This window comes from Phaethon lepturus, unplaced genomic scaffold, assembly GCF_000687285.1.
Source record: "Phaethon lepturus isolate BGI_N335 unplaced genomic scaffold, ASM68728v1 scaffold31679, whole genome shotgun sequence".
Taxonomy (NCBI): domain Eukaryota; kingdom Metazoa; phylum Chordata; class Aves; order Phaethontiformes; family Phaethontidae; genus Phaethon; species Phaethon lepturus.
In genome coordinates, this window is record NW_010564625.1 from 41,862 (window position 1) to 59,457 (window position 17,596).

At 37.2% G+C, this 17,596-nt stretch overlaps 1 protein-coding gene across 1 annotated transcript in view; it reads left to right on the forward strand.

Moving 5' to 3' along the window:
- The window catches only part of ITFG1 (integrin alpha FG-GAP repeat containing 1), a gene marked incomplete at its 5' end in the record, with an annotated part of 83,360 nt that overhangs the window by 38,431 nt on the left and 27,333 nt on the right, over positions 1 to 17,596 (forward strand). Inside the window, 2 exons of the mRNA XM_010294932.1 lie at positions 904 to 998; positions 9,440 to 9,612. Of these exons, the coding sequence (XP_010293234.1) occupies positions 904 to 998; positions 9,440 to 9,612 (268 nt within the window). The remainder of the gene's footprint in view (positions 1 to 903; positions 999 to 9,439; positions 9,613 to 17,596) is intronic.

The following is a 17,596-nucleotide window of genomic DNA, read 5'->3' on the forward strand; positions in this document are numbered from 1 at the left end:
CTCTAGCAAGTCAAGTTTGGTTATAAACAGGACTTGCAGCAGTAGCCATTAATGCAGCTTACATTTGGCTACTTCTGTGTTCTTCCTTCCCAGCCCATAGGAGGTAACTTGGTGGCTTATCTCTTAGCAGGAGGGCAGTGTATGTCTGGGTACGCTGGGCAGGGCTGCAGGGTCACCATGTGAACACAGGGCTTTCTCCTGGGGTAGACAATGAGCAATAAATTAATTTCCCCCCTCGCCCTGCCCATCTGCTCTGTGTGTCAGAATTCTAGATGCAAATAGACATTGCTTGTTTAAACATTAAAAGGTTGTTATTCTGCTAACAGTTTTGGAAATACATGGATTAAAGGCGCTTGAAGAACATTTTTGAAAACCTGTAAATTACTCAGAGTTGCCTAATTCTGTAAGCCTGGAATTTATTAGCCATTGTGTTAGTCAACTTTCCAGTATCATGTTTTATCTTATGTTATAGATTAACATGTGGACTTGTGACTCTTTAAGAAGAAGAATTGCTGATAATACGAGAGTTTAAGACTAGTTCAGAAAAATTAAGTAAGTTTGTATGGTAGACTTGTGATGGTAGACTTAAAGGTATCTTTCTTCTCAACTAAACACAGGGATTGAGTAAATTACTAAGCACTAATTTTTCTAAATATATCACATCATCAGAAATAAAATTTAATATTTTCTCTATTTTATGGGTCCAGGTGAAAGTACATTTACAAAGACAATCTTCAAACAAAAGACCCAAATTAGATGATTAGGTTAAGGATTTTGAAAAGCTCTAGTTTATCTTGTTAATTTTTCACATTTAAAAAAAAAATCACATCTGATTATCTCTTGCAAACAGGGTTTCTGATTTTGCAAATACAAAGCTGACCGTCTTTTTTTTCTCTTTGACAGATGGAGACGGACAAAGTGAACATTTATTACCAGTCTGCGAAGATACAACATGTCAAAAAAGTGCAATCTACTTAACTAAGCTAGGATTGGATCAGGTATTACGAGTTTGGAATGGCAAAGGCAAAAGAATATACTGTGCCTTATGAAATAATGTGAAATAGGAAAATTTATTTTTCAGGAAAGAAAAACTGAACGTCCTCACCTGTAATTAATGATACAAGAGACTTTTATTTGTGTACTTATTTATTACCTATCTAAAAAATACGGGTTTGGTGGAAGAGGTTGCATGCCTAGAATTCTATATGATGGATAATTCTACTCAAGAAAATGATGGATCTTTCTGATGAGTCACTTTCTTGATTGCAAAACACTGCATTCTAAGCACCATAACTGCCCTAGCACGAGGTGACAAACAAGGTTTGTGTTAAGAGTTGGAAACAGATCTAATTAATTCAAATAAGGTTCTTCAGTTTAAGTTAAAGAGTTATTTTATAGTAAAGAAAAAAAATATATTGCGTATACACATGCCCCCCCCCCCAAATTGAACCAGCCCTTACCCCTTATTTCTACTGTGTCTTTGACTGTTATTAATTAAGTACATTTCCAAAGGGTATATGAAGACTTGTTTAGGCTATGTATCTTCAGGATTGGGTTTCTATTATACTATTTCAGCTTCGTTTCTTTGTAACACATTGTTTTGAAAGATATGGTCATAATTAATGCAATGAATTACTATATATTAGTCTATTTTAAAGCGTGTGCTAATCTGTTTTAAGTATTTACAGTGCCCTGCTTTATATGAAAGTTACAGCTTATAGTACCTTAACCTAATGTTTGTTTGATGCCTTAATAAATGTTTTTACTCAATTCATATTTAGCAATGAACCTAAAGGCCAAGGTGACCTATAAAGAACTTACTTATTGCTGACAGCAAAACCTACCATAGTGTACTTAGAGGAATTTATAAAATATGCCATACATGTTTCTAACCAGGTTATGAATTACTGATAATTGCTTTACTGACAAAAGTAGAATTTTTCTGTGTAAGTAGTACCTTCTGATCTATATTTCAGAATCTATAGGTGAATGTACTGTTTGCTCAAGGAACAGAACGTACTTTGGTAAGGTGCTTCTTGTTACGGTCTGCAGCCAAAGTTTATAGTGTAGGTTTTCTCTTTTAAATAGCCAGAATTTCTAGAACATAGGCTATAGCATACTTTTCTATTAGCAAGAAAATCACTCTGTATTGGCAAGGAAAGCACACAGTTATCAGTCAGTTAAGGAAGTATAACACAGAATAGAGGCAGAGGATTGTAGCGTTACTGGATACACAGTGTTGCAGTGGAGTTGGATTTACAAGTCATGGCCTTTGCATAAAGCAAGTGGATGCTCAATTCATGATACTTGCACTGCTTTCTTGTCAAAGGGGAGAACACAGACTTTTCATCAGGATTATATTGCTGTAACAGGCTGCTTACATTTCACTGTTGAGTAGTTGGGGTGCTCTTATATCAGAAGACAACTGCTCTTTAGCTCTAAATTTAGTTCCTTACTCTCAATAATATAAGTAGTAAAAGACATTTGAGTTTTTCTGCTGAAGTAAATTTGAGACAAATATTCTCAATGAAAGTCATTTCACTGTAGAAAGCAAACTACACACAAACAGCGTGTATCTCTGAGATACAAAGCTGTTACTTGAGAGTAGCAGATGGCTGGGCAGCGTGCTAAAGAAAAGGTACATTATCTGTTGTTCGTGGTATGTTTCTAGAAGGAAGTGATGCAGTAGCGGGAGAGGTGGTGTGGGTCAATTTGCATAATATCAGAATTTTTCTGAAGTAGAGTTTTTTATTGTAACCTGCTCTGAAGTAGCATTGGACATGGACAGTTTTTCTCTTCCTTGATTGTTTCTTTTTTTGGTAGAGATCAACTACTTAGTTACAAATACATCAGATTTTTAATATACCGATTTTGATACTCAGTATATTTAATTTTTATACTTAATTTAGCAGTCTCACTGTGTCATTTCAATTTTAAAATAATTTCCAATATAATGACATTTGAGTTAAAAATTAGCAGCCAAATATTGTCATTTTATTTTTAGAAGTGAAGCAGCCAACAGATTCTTGTTCTGCTAGAAAGAAGTATTAAGAAGTATTAAGAGTTACCTAGGAACTTGAAAGCAATTTTCCCTGCATATTTTTAGAATGACTTTTTAATTAAAAATGACAGTATCAAATGGCATGCAATAATGACTTGTTCTGGCCTAACCTCTTTAAAGAATCATATCTATAATAGTCTTTTCTTACACTCAGACTCATCTAGAGGGGATGGAGCTTTTTCTTCTAAAGCATTTTATCTTTTCCATTCTTAAACAGTGGAAAATATCAGTATCTTCATTCATATGTCTGCAGTTTTTCCCATGTGTTGCATGTTTCCTTCAGGTAGAAATCTATTCAAACGTTACTTCACAGATATATTTGGAAGTGAAATGTTTTAGTTTCATTGAATTTGGTCATTGTGAGATCAGATGACCCAACTTCTGAGCTTTGACTAAATAAGTTAATTGTCATGAGAAATGATGAACATAAACTTTGTGGCAACACACTAGGAACAGTTCCTTTTGTTTATTTAATCACTGTACAATTTGGGGGAAATAATAATGAGCCCTTGTGGTGAGCAGAATGTGTTTCAACAAGGGGATGGTATCCCTTGTGGAACAGGTAGGTGATTGTAGGGAATCGATGGAAAACTGAGAGATTGCAAGTCTTTTACTGAAAAAGTAGAAGACGTTACATATCCATTACCCCTGCTCAGTTTTTTCTGTAGGGTCTTATGGGGGTCTTTTTAGGTCTTAAGAGTGTAGTTAGGAATTCTGGTTTCCAGAATTTTGCTGGTTTTTTTAATAAGATACTTACCGATCTCAGATCTGAAAGATGACAAATTAGATTACAGCCTTACAAAACATAGTTTGCCTGCGGTAACTGGACCTGGTTCTGACCTTCCTGCTTGTTTGTTGTGACATTTGATGAAACCAAATGAAAAACAGTTAACACAGTTCAGTGAAATGCATAGCAATCAGAAAAACACACCTGTAGAATTTGTGGAGCATATGGCAGTGGAGGGGCACGTAATGGCATGTCAGGCTTTGGAGTTGTTCTGGTAAGATCTTGTTTGACGTTTGTCAGTCTACAGTATTATTTCTCATAATTTCTTTGCCATAGCTGGATGGCTACTGGAAAGCCAAGCAGATGTAGGAGAATTATTTGAAGGATGATCTTTCACCATAAATTTTAATTTATTTAATGATTTAATCTTTATAAATCTTGAAAATATCTCAGATAAATTTTCTTTTTTTGGGGTGATGGACTAAAAGTAAAGGCCAACAAAATACATGTGAGTGACTTAAGGAGATAAAGACCTACTAAAATTTTAAAAGAATGTGAATGTTTCCATAGCAACAGAAGAATTGCTGTCAGATCTGAAGTAGAATCCTGTATGCTGTTTTAGACTGTGGCAAGTGTTAGGACACCTCAGACGACTTTAAATTCACCTGCAATAGCTACGGACAAATCTGCTAGCTGATTTAGATCTCTCATCTAGATTCTGAAAATTAGACTGAGTTCTCCCTGAAACTTGTTTTAAAGCCCCTAGTACTGTTTATTGTAGAAACTCTAGATATTATGTTGTTCTTAGAGATGACTAATATTTCTTTTAATTTTAGCAAGTATTCAGTATGATTTTTTTCATTTGTTTCCTGAGGCAATCAGTATTATTTCAATCCCTTCATTTTAGAGTTTCTTTGTGGGCTTGATGATTTTTATAACCGTTCTCTGCACAACAGAAAGGTTATAGCTTTATTCCTCTTACAAATCTAGCAGCTCTGAAGTAGAACACAGCAGTGCAACCTACAGCAAACCTCAGGTCTCTGTGGAGTCGTTCTCTAGGCTAAAAAGGTGTATCTGACAGCATTGATTATCAGCTCCAGCTAGTCACTGTTAGAAGTTTTTCCTCCTTCCTCTATACCAGTTTGAAGTGGGGGTGGGAGGAGGCCTTGCAGCTGCTGTAATTTTAATAAATCTCAGATTCTACAAGATCATCTCATCACTTCTAAGTTGCTCATCTTTCTCAAAGCAGCTGTGGGGCTGTGAGCCATGTTCCAGCATTGAAAATGGCTTTTACTGCTCTAGTTACTTTTTTCTATGTTGCTAAGTCAGTGTTGAGGATTGTTGTGTTCCAGGCTTTGAACGCCATAAGTTAATGGTATAATGTATAAGTAATTTAGTTTATTTTTGTGCAATAATGGCTACTCAACTGTGTACAGGATTCAGGTGACCTTCATATGCACTGAGAGCCTAATGCATCCTGAAATCACTGGGTTTAGTTTTTTATGTGCAGCTGAAGTACAGTGCACATGTACAGTAGAAGGGGAGCCTCCAGGGAAAAGGACTTCTGTTGCTGTGGCCAGTTCTTTCAGGCCACTCTTGATACTCATCTTTCTATCGGATGGGATAGTGTTTGTCATAGAAGGGAGGAGAAACCCTGGCACTTCCAGAAAAGGTATTGGCCAAGAGCGGGCTACCAATTTCCAGATGCTTTCTGGCTCACAGCTTGCTCCCTGCCTGTGTTAGGTGGCCTGGAAGTGGGCAGCTGTCTGGATGCGTTATTTCTGCTTCATAGGTTTCTGGCCATAGTGTAAAAACTGAGATGTGTTAATCCCACAGTTTTGGCTCAAAGACCTGTTAATGGGCTTTGGAGCAAGAGAACTGCCTTTCCTAATGTACAGAAGAATGTGGACTCTGAAAGAAAGGAGCCCTTTTTGAGTGAGGTGGGGTGAATGCAATTTTTCTCAAGTACCCGAGATCTTTTTCAAGTGAAAAAGATGCTGTTTTTACAGGCAATCACAGAATCACTAGGTTGGAAAGGACCTTCAAGATCATCAAGTCCAACCATTAGTCCAGCGCCACCATGTCCCCTAAATCATGTCCTGATTGAACACTTCCAGAGATGGCGACTCCACCACCTCCCTGGGCAGCCTGTTCCAATGCCTGACCACTCTCTCAGTGAAGAAATTTTTCCTAATATCCAATCTAAACCTCCCCTGGCACAACTTGAGGCCATTTCCTCTTGTCCTATCGCTAGTTACTTGGGAGAAGAGGCCAACAATAAAGCATTCTCTCTTCTACTTGTTGAAAAACAAGTATTTTAAGAGTTTGAAAACAAATTTTCAAGCACTTAAATAATTATATTTTTCTTATTTTAGCCTACAAAAATCATTAATTGAAGGAGTAAAATATCTACATAAATGTTTTAGGTAATGATATTAGTGGTGCTATGCAATGGAATTTAACAAAAGGGGAAGTAGTACATCTTTGATTTCTCTGACTGAATTTTATGTATTAATTTAAATTTTCTTTTAGATACACTCATTCCACTTTTCAATTTGTCTTTTTTCATCCGAGCGAGGTAACAGAAATCATATGATCAGAAAACTGCAAAAAAATAGCTTTGTGTGTCCTCATTATACCCACCTATTTCTATCTTACAGTAAAAGGAAAAAAACCCCACAGTTTTAGTCTTCTTCCTATTAAGATAGTAACAGCAAACATGAAGCTTAAAGCAATTGTCTGGATTATCAAATACGAAAGAAGCAGAAGATTTATATTATTGACAAACATTTCCATTTTTTCTCTTCTGTACTGATGTATATGTCCTGAGGCACGTGAACAATTAGTTTTGCATTACATTACACAATACTGCCGTTTAGAATAGAAATATACAGAATGAGTTTCACCGAAAATGTAGATTACTCTGAATTCAAACTGTCAGAGTCAGTTACGTGTGGTGCTAGAATGTGCTCTGGTTACGCATCGAACAAGGGTGGTATTTTTGAAATGTTCTACAACTGCTGTTATAAAAAGTCCCACAACTGGTTCAGTGAGATGGATAAATCTTACTCTGTAGTGTGCTTGGTAACAATAGATGCTCACCTGTTGTTTTCTATCTCTGCATTTCATTGTCGATCTTATGATTCTAAAATTGCTTTCTATGAATCACTCTGAGTAGAGTAAAAACAGAATACAGATTCAGATTTGCGCCTAAAAAAAAAATCATTTTAAATTTTGTTTCTTTAAAATAGTGTTACCATACATGCGTACATTTAGAAAGTATATGATGGATATAATTGGATTTCATTGCAATGACTGTGTGAATGATACCGTGTAAAGTAAAAACCTATATTATATTTCATGGTTCTGATTTCAATCGGTGTTTTTCAAAATTACAGTATTAATAATACTGTTTCATCTGTCTTCTGCATGACAAATAAGTGCTAAGAAATGTAACCCTTTGAAAAAATTCCTTTAGGTTAAGAGTCTTTTTCTTATTTTCTGTTGTTTTCCTTAGATTTTCCAAACCTTCAGCAGCTAACAGTAGCTAAATAGGCATGCATATGTTTGGGGGGAGGCGAGGGTCAAAGTATCTTTAATTTCAACTCTGAGTTTTTATCAGGAGTGTTGTAGTTCATCATTGCGGTTCAAATATCATCACTTACACAGGCAGAAGTGCACGAAGTATATGCAGTGTCTGGCAGAACTCTTCTAAGCCATCTGGGATATCCAAACAAAGTTGACTTAGTGCACTTTTCTTATAATTTGGGGGCTTCTTTAATAGGCATATGTTTGTACGTAATCTCACGGGACCAGTCCACGTGTTGCACGTAATTGCCGTGTGGCAGGAATGTTGTTGATTACTGGGTTGTGTTAGTGAGGGAGTCTCTCCACAGCAGGAAACGATGCTGTCAGGGATCTCATTCTGGTTCCTGAAATAGCTAAATTAAGGCTTGGATGAGAGACATTTAAGATGCTGTTAAGTGCTTTTGATGTTGATGATGGTGATCCTTTAAGATGGCATCCTTCTGTCCTTTTGAAGGCATTGTCAGTTATTTGACATGTAAAATTACTTCTGGCTTGAAAAATAGCACTGAATTTTCTGTAGCACTGAAATGTTAACCCTGGTACTTCAGCTTCATACCAACTTGTGAAATTACTTTGATTTTAATTAAGATAAATTGCTACTTAGCACCTCTGCAGCACTTTGTGGAAAGTAAGTGCAGATACATTCTACTTCTTGTACTGGAAAAATTATACTTTGCATTTCTTTTGTACTTTCAATTTAATACTGTAATCTTAATTTCTTATCAAAGAGTTCAGTATCTGGTGCTGCTGGGGAGATAGGAAGGGAATTGAAGCTCTTGAACTTCTAAATATCCATGAATAAGAGAATCATTCAAGCTGAAATGAACCTCAGGACATCCAGCCTTCTGCTTTAAGCAGGGTCAGCACTGAATTCAGACCATGTTGTTTAGAGCTTTGTCCAGTCAAACTTTGAAAACCCCCAAGGACAAAGATTCTGCAACTTCGGCCTCTTTCCTAGTTTAATTATCATCATCATAGTGAATTTTTGTTTGTTTGTTTACCTCCCTTATAGTCTGTGACTATTGTCTCCTGTTCTTCTGCCATATATCTCAGCAGAGAGCCTGGCTCCACCTTCTCAGTTATCTCCTTGCAGATATTGGAAGGTCGCTATTAGGTCCCCCCTAAATCTTCTGTTCTCTAGGCTGAACGAGCCCTGTGCCGTCAGCCCGTCCTTTAAGTAAATATTCAATGCCTGACCATCTTGGTGACCCTTCTCTAAACACACTCGGTATTCTCAGATCTTTCTTGTGGGGCACAAAACTGGACGCAGGATCCAGATGCCGACTAGTAAGTGCTGAATAAAGAGAAATAATCACTCGCCTCAATCAGCAGGAGCATAGGCAGCAGCTTGCCGTCATAGCTGCCACACTTGGCTTTAGCTTGCTGCTCGCCAGGACCCACACATCTTTTTAGGAAGAGGTGCTACCCAGCTGGTCAGTCTCCAGCTTACGCTGTTGCAGCGGTTTACTCACTTTTGCAGGACTTTTCTTTGCTGATTGTTATGAAGTCCCTGTTTGCCCATTCTTGTCTTTCGAGGTCCCCTCTGAATGGCCATCCTGTCCTGATTGTATCCCCCAGTTTGGTGTTGTCCACAAATTTGAGGGTGCGTCCCTTCTCCAGCTTTAATGCTGGCTATTGCTTGCAATCCCAAGAAAAATGGACAGACTCAGGATGTTAAGACCCTGATAGTTTGAGCTTACCTAAACTTAAAGATTAGTACAGGTTCCAGGCAAGCCTGTTGTTTCTTCAAGTGAAATTGTTCCTGGATACCTCCATACACTGGGCACAATCCAAAACACAGGTCCTTTATTCTTACAACCCTATCTATTTTTCTCTCTTCTGGAATAATACAGTGCATAGAAAAAACTTTAATTTTTTCATTTGATGACAGAGTTAGGAAATAATCCTTATTTTCTCTTCAGAAATTTGTAAATGGTTAAGAATCCTGATGCAGTGAAGAAATGTCAGCTGTTTTTAAAAGAATTAGGTTGTTTTAATCAATAGATTTTTTTTTTTTTTTTTTTTTTTACTTAGCTGTTCTTTTTTTTTGTCTTATTTTATAGTGGATTCCAGTCTTGCAAGACTTCAGAAATAAAGACACGCTCTGGGGCTTTGTACCGTATCAAAATGACAAATCTTCAGCGGAAATTTCATTTCCAATTACGCTTCATATTGGAGATTACAATATGGATGGCTACCCAGATGCTCTTGCTATACTAAAAAACACATCTGGAAGGTAAGAGTATATGTAAACTTAGAAATAAAGACTATCAAATGCATGTTCAATCATCAGTCATACAAATTACTAATTTTACTGCATCTTGTTCATTTTATCAAGTGAACAAGGCTTTTGATCTCTGCTAAATGTTTCCCCTTTAAAAAGGTATTCATTTACATGGTATGTTTAGAATGCATAATTGTATAGGCTCAGACTGTGGCTCTTGGTGGGGAATTGCACAGGGGAGTGGAGTATGAAGTACCGTTTTAGGCACTCCTCCCCGATCACAGCAGCTGATTAGCCCTCCCTTTCCTTTCCCAAATCATATTCTGTGAAATCCTGACTTCAGCTTTCAGTGTTGGCTAGTAACACCAGGCTGCTGAGAGCTGGGGAACCTGTTCTGTGCTGTTGCAAGGAGTGAACGCTGGCTGGTGACTCTGCTGAAAAATGCAGTAGCGTGTTGCTGCCTTTTGAGAACCAGGAATTTTAGACACACCTAGTAACTTATCAGTGATTTTATATTGTCCAAAATTAACTGAAATAAATAAACTCTGCTGCCCTGCACCCTCCCCCCCCCGCCAAAAGACACTTCTAACCTCTCCTATTAAATTTGTCAGTGTAATCTTTTTCCTCCTTTTTTTTTTTTCCTTCATTACTTACTTTCCCAATACTTTGTATCGCTACCATCTGGTGTTAGGTGGGAGAGGGCATGTAGTGATGCTTACAGGGAGATTATTGTACACTGAGGAGTTAGTGAACCACGTAACAGTTGACCTGAGTAGGTGCATGCCTGTGCTGTTCTGCGCATATCGCTTGGCTGCAGGATAAACATAGCCAGCTAATCGTAACGGAGAAGCCTGTAGGCAGCTCTCACTTGGCACCTGGTGATGATACCACTGGCATGTCCTTGTCTTTACCTTGAAGTGAAGCAGCATGCTTTCGTGTGAACATCCTTTTGCTTGACAGTAGAAATGATGAATAGAATTGTTTACTTCTAAGAAAAACCTCAAAGAGCTCTAGAGGCCATAATGCCACTGAACCTTGCTACAGACAGGGTATGCCAGCATGCTGTGTCCTGACTAGAGGTCTGTCTGATGCTGCACAACTTGGGTTTTCTAGCATCTGAAGAGTTGTAAGATTCTGTTCTACCCCCTTTTTCCTCCTCAGGTCAGTGCTTGTAAAAGGTATTTTAATCAATACCTTATGGAGTCTCAACATCTTCCTTACTGGGATCTATGACAAATACTTGCACTAGTGCATTACAAGGCAAAATAAGCCTCCCTTACAGGTGTATTTAGTATCTTCCTCTGTATGGTATTTTGGATGAGCTTGGGTGCAGGCTCATATTTTGAATTAATACTCCTTAAGGAAAAGAACTGAGGAGCTCAGAACAGTATATAGACAGAATTTAGATGCTGAAGTCAAAGAATTCAATTCAGATCCTCTAGTGGTTGCCTAAACATGTCACCCACTGGCACTTTTGTGTTAGAGCTCTTCAGATACTGACACATACCTAAAAATGACCCAGTTTGAAGAGCTACGTGCTTGTATTCAGCCTACGTGATGTGATTCAGAGACAAGGCAGTGAGCAGCTGAGCTCTGTCTCTGTACTTCTGAGCCTTAAAATAACTAGCACAGCAGCTGTTTATATTCAGCTATGGCAGAGAAGGAGGTGATGCTGTTTCTGCCCAGAACTTGCATAGACAAAGTTAAAGCACTAGGGCCCTGAATGTCAGGTTTTCTGCTCCACAGGGAGTTTGCATCTTCTGTTCCACAGTCACTGAATAAAGACTGTAAACAGTCTTGAGAGCAGATTAGAACCAAAGTCCTTCCTTTTCCATAGAAATACCGTGGTCAAGCATTGGAACAGGCTGCCCAGGGAAGTAGTGGAGTAACCATCACTGGAGGTGTTCAGAAAACGTGTAGACGTGGCACTTCGGGACACGGTTTAGTGGGTGTGGTGGTGTTGGGTTGATGGTTGGACTTGGTGATCTTGGGGGTCTCTTCCAGCCTTAAGGATTCTATGATTCTATCTAAACTATGAAGTTGTTCTTGTTTTTACTTAAGCCCCACAAATGTTGTGTTTTGAGCTGTGCTGTAGGCTATCTTCTAGCGTGTATCCTGATGGCTAGTACACTTCAGAAGGACTTTATGAAGATTTCTGGAGTTCAGAAGTTATTTTATCTTTTAAAATTTGTAGGAGCCTCTCTCCTCTGGCTGGTATATAATTATGTCATTTAATATTATGTAAAAGATTTAATTAGTTTATAACTAGTTACTCCTGTAAAAGCCCAGGAAGTTACCTATGTTTCACTGCAGTGAATTACTGAGATACACTTTTATCTTTATTCTCCTTGCTTCTGAAATTGTTTGTTTATTCAGTTGGGTGCATCTTAAAGTTATTTTGAAATTTGACTTCAAAGTTGAGTGACACAGTAAGGCATAAGGGCTGAAGGTACTGGCAAGTGATTTGACAGGTTATTAAAAGGGAAGTTCAGAGAGCTGAGGAAGTCTGGCAAAAAAAGAGTAAGTAAATGAATATTTAAGAAATACATTGCATGTTAACATTGTACATTTCCAGTGTTTGTAGAAAAGTAATGGAAACAAGCTCTTCATACCCTGGGATGGGAATGAAAGTCACATTTTTTGCACCCCCTATCAAATGTCACTTTCAGAGTAATATTAATTCATTGTTTCTGAGTGGTTTAAACAAGTACTTCCTTTTAAAATGTGTAACTGGGTCACAGGGTGGAGAGAATTAAAAGTGTGTGAATTAAATTAAAAGCTCGTCTTAAATTAGAGCAAATTAAAATGAAAACCTTATTTAATTGATTTTAAACACTTCTGGATCAAGCTGTTTATTTCTTTCTCTGAAGCCTTTCATGCTACATCTACAGATCTAATTTCAGTGATTCATAACTGTGGTTAAATGATAGAAGCTCTATCTATGATTTCAAAACTCTTGACCTCAATCTGTGGTGTAGTCTAGGAAGCCTATCTTGTAGTAGCTGTCTGTAACTTTAAAGAAATTAGAGGCAGAAACCATTTTATTCGTCTGAAAATACACTGATATGTGATAATGGAAAAATATGATTAAAATCAGTTACATGCCTTCATCACAACTCAGGAAAGCACTTTCTGATCAAATCCTTAAAAATACCTACAAAACGCTGAAATAAAGACATCATAGTGGGGAATAAGTTGGTTTACTGTCCTTCCAGGTGAGTAAGTCAGGAGAACAATTAATAGCTTCAAGTATTCTCAGAACTGCCGTAAGACTCACTGTTTTATCTCCTGCCATATCCGTTTGATTTTATTCAAAGCAAATGTTTTTCACAGGTGAAGTAATGTTCAAGTTGGAAATACAGTATCTCTTTCTGACATTGGTGATAAATAACACTAAAGACTGAAACTTGGAGATAACAAACAACTGGATAGGGACAGTTGAATGAAAAACTTTGAGTATAATACAATTCTAGAAAGTTTTCCAGGTATTCATGCTGAGTTTTAAATTCATGTATATGTCTTAATCCTTTATATGGGTATACTTGAAATGACTCTTATCTGACTAAGTCCTCTCTTCCTAAATCATTGTTAGTTGTCACTTTTCAGAAGTAAGGTTGGATAGAGGACTTCTTTTTAAATGTGGGATTGATGAGCACCTTGTAATTGAGAATATCTAAAAAACCAAAGGCAAATTCAATTATTCTGAATGTCTGGAGTAAGATATTAGTCATTGAGATGTCTCCTGTAGAACTGTAAATGAACTAGCCTATAACTGACAGAATGAGAGATGTATGAAATTAAGCAGTAAATATTTAATTCTAATTCCAAAGAAAGGTGTTAAAATAAAACTGAGATAAGTCTTCAGTCTTTCTTTGATGTTAGGCCTCGCTTACAGTTATTCAGCCTCATTAAATTTAGCTTTGCTGCATAGATGACTTCGGTCAGAAGGTCCAAATTGTAGACAACTCTATATTTCATTGAGCATCACTCATAAGCTGTGTGGGATAAAGTTATGCAGGTAGTACACAATTTAGCTGCCACTGTGTATACATTGGTATGTATACCTAAATATTGAAAGGGCTGCAAGTAGCATGTTAAGGGTGATACGCTAGTCTTAGTTCAGAGTTATTTTGCTCTGCCTCTTCTCAGTATTTAAGCTGAATTGTTCGATACTGACTGTTACACATTTTGTGTAGCACTTCAGCATTGATTTTGAGGTTTTGCCATTGTAGCAGTGTCTGTCTTTATGTGTTTCCCCATAGGCTTTCAGGACATTGTTTTGTCATTTTAAGGATGCTGATTATTTTCATTGTTACAGGGAGATTTTTTTCTGGTCGTGTTACTCTTCAAAATTTTGTTCAAAATAATAAGGTCATAAACTTGTCCTTTGTAATTGTAGCATGTAGTAGAAATAAAACATGGAGGTAGATACTTTGATTCTAGCGATGCTTGTCTATTAAAACCCTAACTAACATGAGGACTCAACTGGCAGCTCACAGGCCAAATCCAGATGTCAGGAGTTTTTCCAAGAAAGAATTGAACAGCTGAGGAGTGAAACACCAAACAGCTGATTTCTCTTCCCTCTGCAAACAGTAAGGCACTGCAACTGTCCCTGTTGCTGCAGCCTTTCAAAAGAATAGCCCACACGCTAAGACTTCCTCCTCCCATGCTGGGATGTAGCACATGGGAACTCCCATATCGGCGTGGCCCTGGGAGTGGGCTGGGACCGAGAAGGATCAAGAAAGACATAAGGTGGCTAACAATTACTAAGATATATATACACACACAGAGATATATAGTTTCTGGTTTCCATTAGTGTTCATTATTTTAGCTTTTGATTACATAATTTATTACTGTTTTATTTCAGTGTTTATTTTTTGTCTTGTACTGAGTCAAGTGGGACTCGCTTGACTGTACACCTGAAAAAATGAAGTTTGGGCACAAAGACAACTGGTTATAATATATGCAGCCTTCAGTGGAACCGGGAACATAGCTCACCTTGAAAACTAGATGGAAGTTTAAAGTAAAGTACTAAGACTGTTTTCATACGTGGATGTGAGGAAGGATGCAAGTACATTGCCTTCTTTTTGTCTGTATTTTGGGGGCAAACCCAAAGACTGTCCCCCACCACCACATGAGTGCTTTTTGTTGTTTTCCTCTATTCAGTGCTGTGTGAGTGCATCCGTTTGCTTTTTAGAGGTACTTATTTTGAAATTGTTTCTAGGTGTTGTAGATCATTCCTACATACTCATGATAAAATCCTTATCCAGTATGTTACCAAAAGATAAGGGGCTGAAAATACATGAGGAAAAGGAAAGTCACGTTCGCTCAATTTCAGTCAAAACAGGAGGAAATACTTACATGTATGTAAATGTATCAAATTACTATTTTCAGCAGAAACTACTAATATTTCAGGAGTGTGTTTTAGTTGGCTGATGCTGTTCAAATACTAATGGCAGGATATACCATTCAAAATTTTGGCCAGAAATGTGAGGAAAGTTAAGAATCAAATTGAATCATTTTAGAATGAAATGTGAGTTTGTAACTTAGTTCCTTACTATAAATTCTATCAGTTTTTTGAAAAGGGAAAAGCAAGACGGTATAGAAGACACCCCAATGATATTCTCCAGTTAAAGCATTTGTTTAGAAGATACTTATTAGATAAGTTATTAACCCTTCTCATCGTGCTTTTCAAAGACGCTTTTAGAGGAAATAAGAGGAATTGAAGGCTGGTATAGAAGTCAAAATAATTTGAAGACGTCAATAAAATAAGTGCCAAGGAATTGCTTAGAAATTGACAGGAAAGAAGGCTCAACTTTAATTATAAAGTTAATAATATCTAGTCTGTCAACAAGGAAAAGAAAACTTGTCTACACTTCCAGTGAAGTGATGCGTTTCTGTAAATTCCACTTTAAAAGAAAAACAACAAACAAAACTTAAAAGAAGTTTAATATTGCAGCTCATGTTTAAACCTTGTTTTACTCCTCCTTTCTCAACAATAGTAATAGTTTTCATTAGCTTTAGAATTTCATTATTTTTGTTTGTTACCCTGCAAGCTCTCAATTTTTTTTTATGGTAAGCAATAACACCAACTCTTTAAAAAAATAAAATTAAAAAATCAGATTTCAACTTCATATGACTCACAGTAGTGAATCTAAACCTATGTGTAGGTACTTGTAGGTATAGTTAGCATTTGCTGTAGCTTAACATTTATATGTAACATCTTTGAGTTGTTACTTTTACTAGGCAAGCTTGTGTTTTTGTTTCAAAAGGGAACGTATGGACATAAATCGATAGTAGTATGAAATGAAATTTCCTGCTGCCTACTAAGATAAACATTAGTAGACTTTCAGCTATATTCTGAGTAGGGAATCTCCAGACCTCTGCTGCTCTGCCACAAGGATGCTACATCTATGAACTTTTTTTTTCCTCTACAAGATAGCTCTCCCATCGTGCACTTTAAAGTCTTCAATATCTGTTTAGGGTTTGAGGGTTTGTTTTTTTTTTCTGTTGTTTGTCTTGTGTTTCTCTTGTTGATACAGAAGAGTGAAGGAAAGTGGCATTTCCCTGCTCAATGCCACTTTGAATAATATTTTCCTTTTTTGTCACAGTGCAGCTGGTGTTATGTTACTGTTTGTCCAGTTTGTGATGTTTTCAAAGTCAGTAAATGCACACTACCAAGGAAAGGAAATAAAAAAGGTTCCTGTAGTAAATAAACTTCTTGCATCTATCCATTCACAAGGCTTATAGTTTAGACTTGACCAATACTCCATACATAGTGTCACGCAAGCTTGATAATCTTTTGTCTTTTAAATAATTATCATCTAGTAATTTCTGGCAATTTTAAAAAATGTGAACTGAAAAAAATCTTTCCCATTGTGGGTTCTGAAATATTAACTTGGCAACACGCAAGGAAACTGATACGCTTCGTTGTCAGAAATGTTTTTTCTCAGGATAAATGTTTTGCCCTCCTCTAACTCTTTCAGAAACAGATGGAGCAGAAATATGAATATTGTGGGATAGGATTCTTATGAGTAGCAAATTATCTGAAATATACCATAGAAACAAATAAAAATAAAAATTTTCCTAAGGAGAAATGCTCGTGTGTGCGCGTGCATGTGTGAGACTCCATCCTGGACGCACTGGATGCCATTAAGAATCAGGAAAACACCTTGTCAACCTCTGAAACAGCAGAAGGTCATAATGAAGAAGTGTTTTTGATTATTGCCCTGGGCTCTGCCATGCTTAGCTAGCTTTACAGAACATTGTCTGCTCCACCTCCTGGCTCTGCCCCCAGAAAGAGAGGAGGAAACTTCATCTGTTCCTGTTGCCAAGCCAGTGATGGATTCTAGTGGGCTCCCAGGATACAGACCTGCCAAAGAATCAGACTCCCAGTTAGTAAAGTCTGACGGTTTTCACCGTTCCAGTGCGAGTGGCAATGTTACAGTATCAGAGGCAGCGAATAATGCTATTAGCCGTCAGCGTGCACGTATGAACCTTGCGTCTCCCACTGACCAATGGGCATGTATTGGATAAATCCTTCAGAAGGGAGATTTTGCTACGCTAGACCTGGTACTCTGGTCTGCTGGTTTCTTGTTTCAGTATTACAGCCTATCTTTCTGTCTGTATTAGTTGTATGTCAGCAAATGTCCAGTTTGGTTTGTCTTACCCTATTTTTACTGTGCTAGTAGGTTGGGGTTTGTGTTTTCTGTTTTTCTTAGAAACAATGGAAAAATACCCATAGAGACTCGGTTTAATCTTAAATTAATTTAAAACATCATGCAATGTGTAAGAAAATTTATTAATGAAACTGGGCTGGGAAGAGATTGTCATAAAATAATGAAAAAGTACTGAGACTTTTTAAGTAGTATTTAAACTGAAGGACCGTGGAGAGATTAAGGAAAATGCCAGATAAGTGTGCTTGTACTTGTTTCAGAATGAAGTAAGAATATGTTCAAGTCTTCTGAGTGGATGGGTAATGAAATGATTCCTGCTG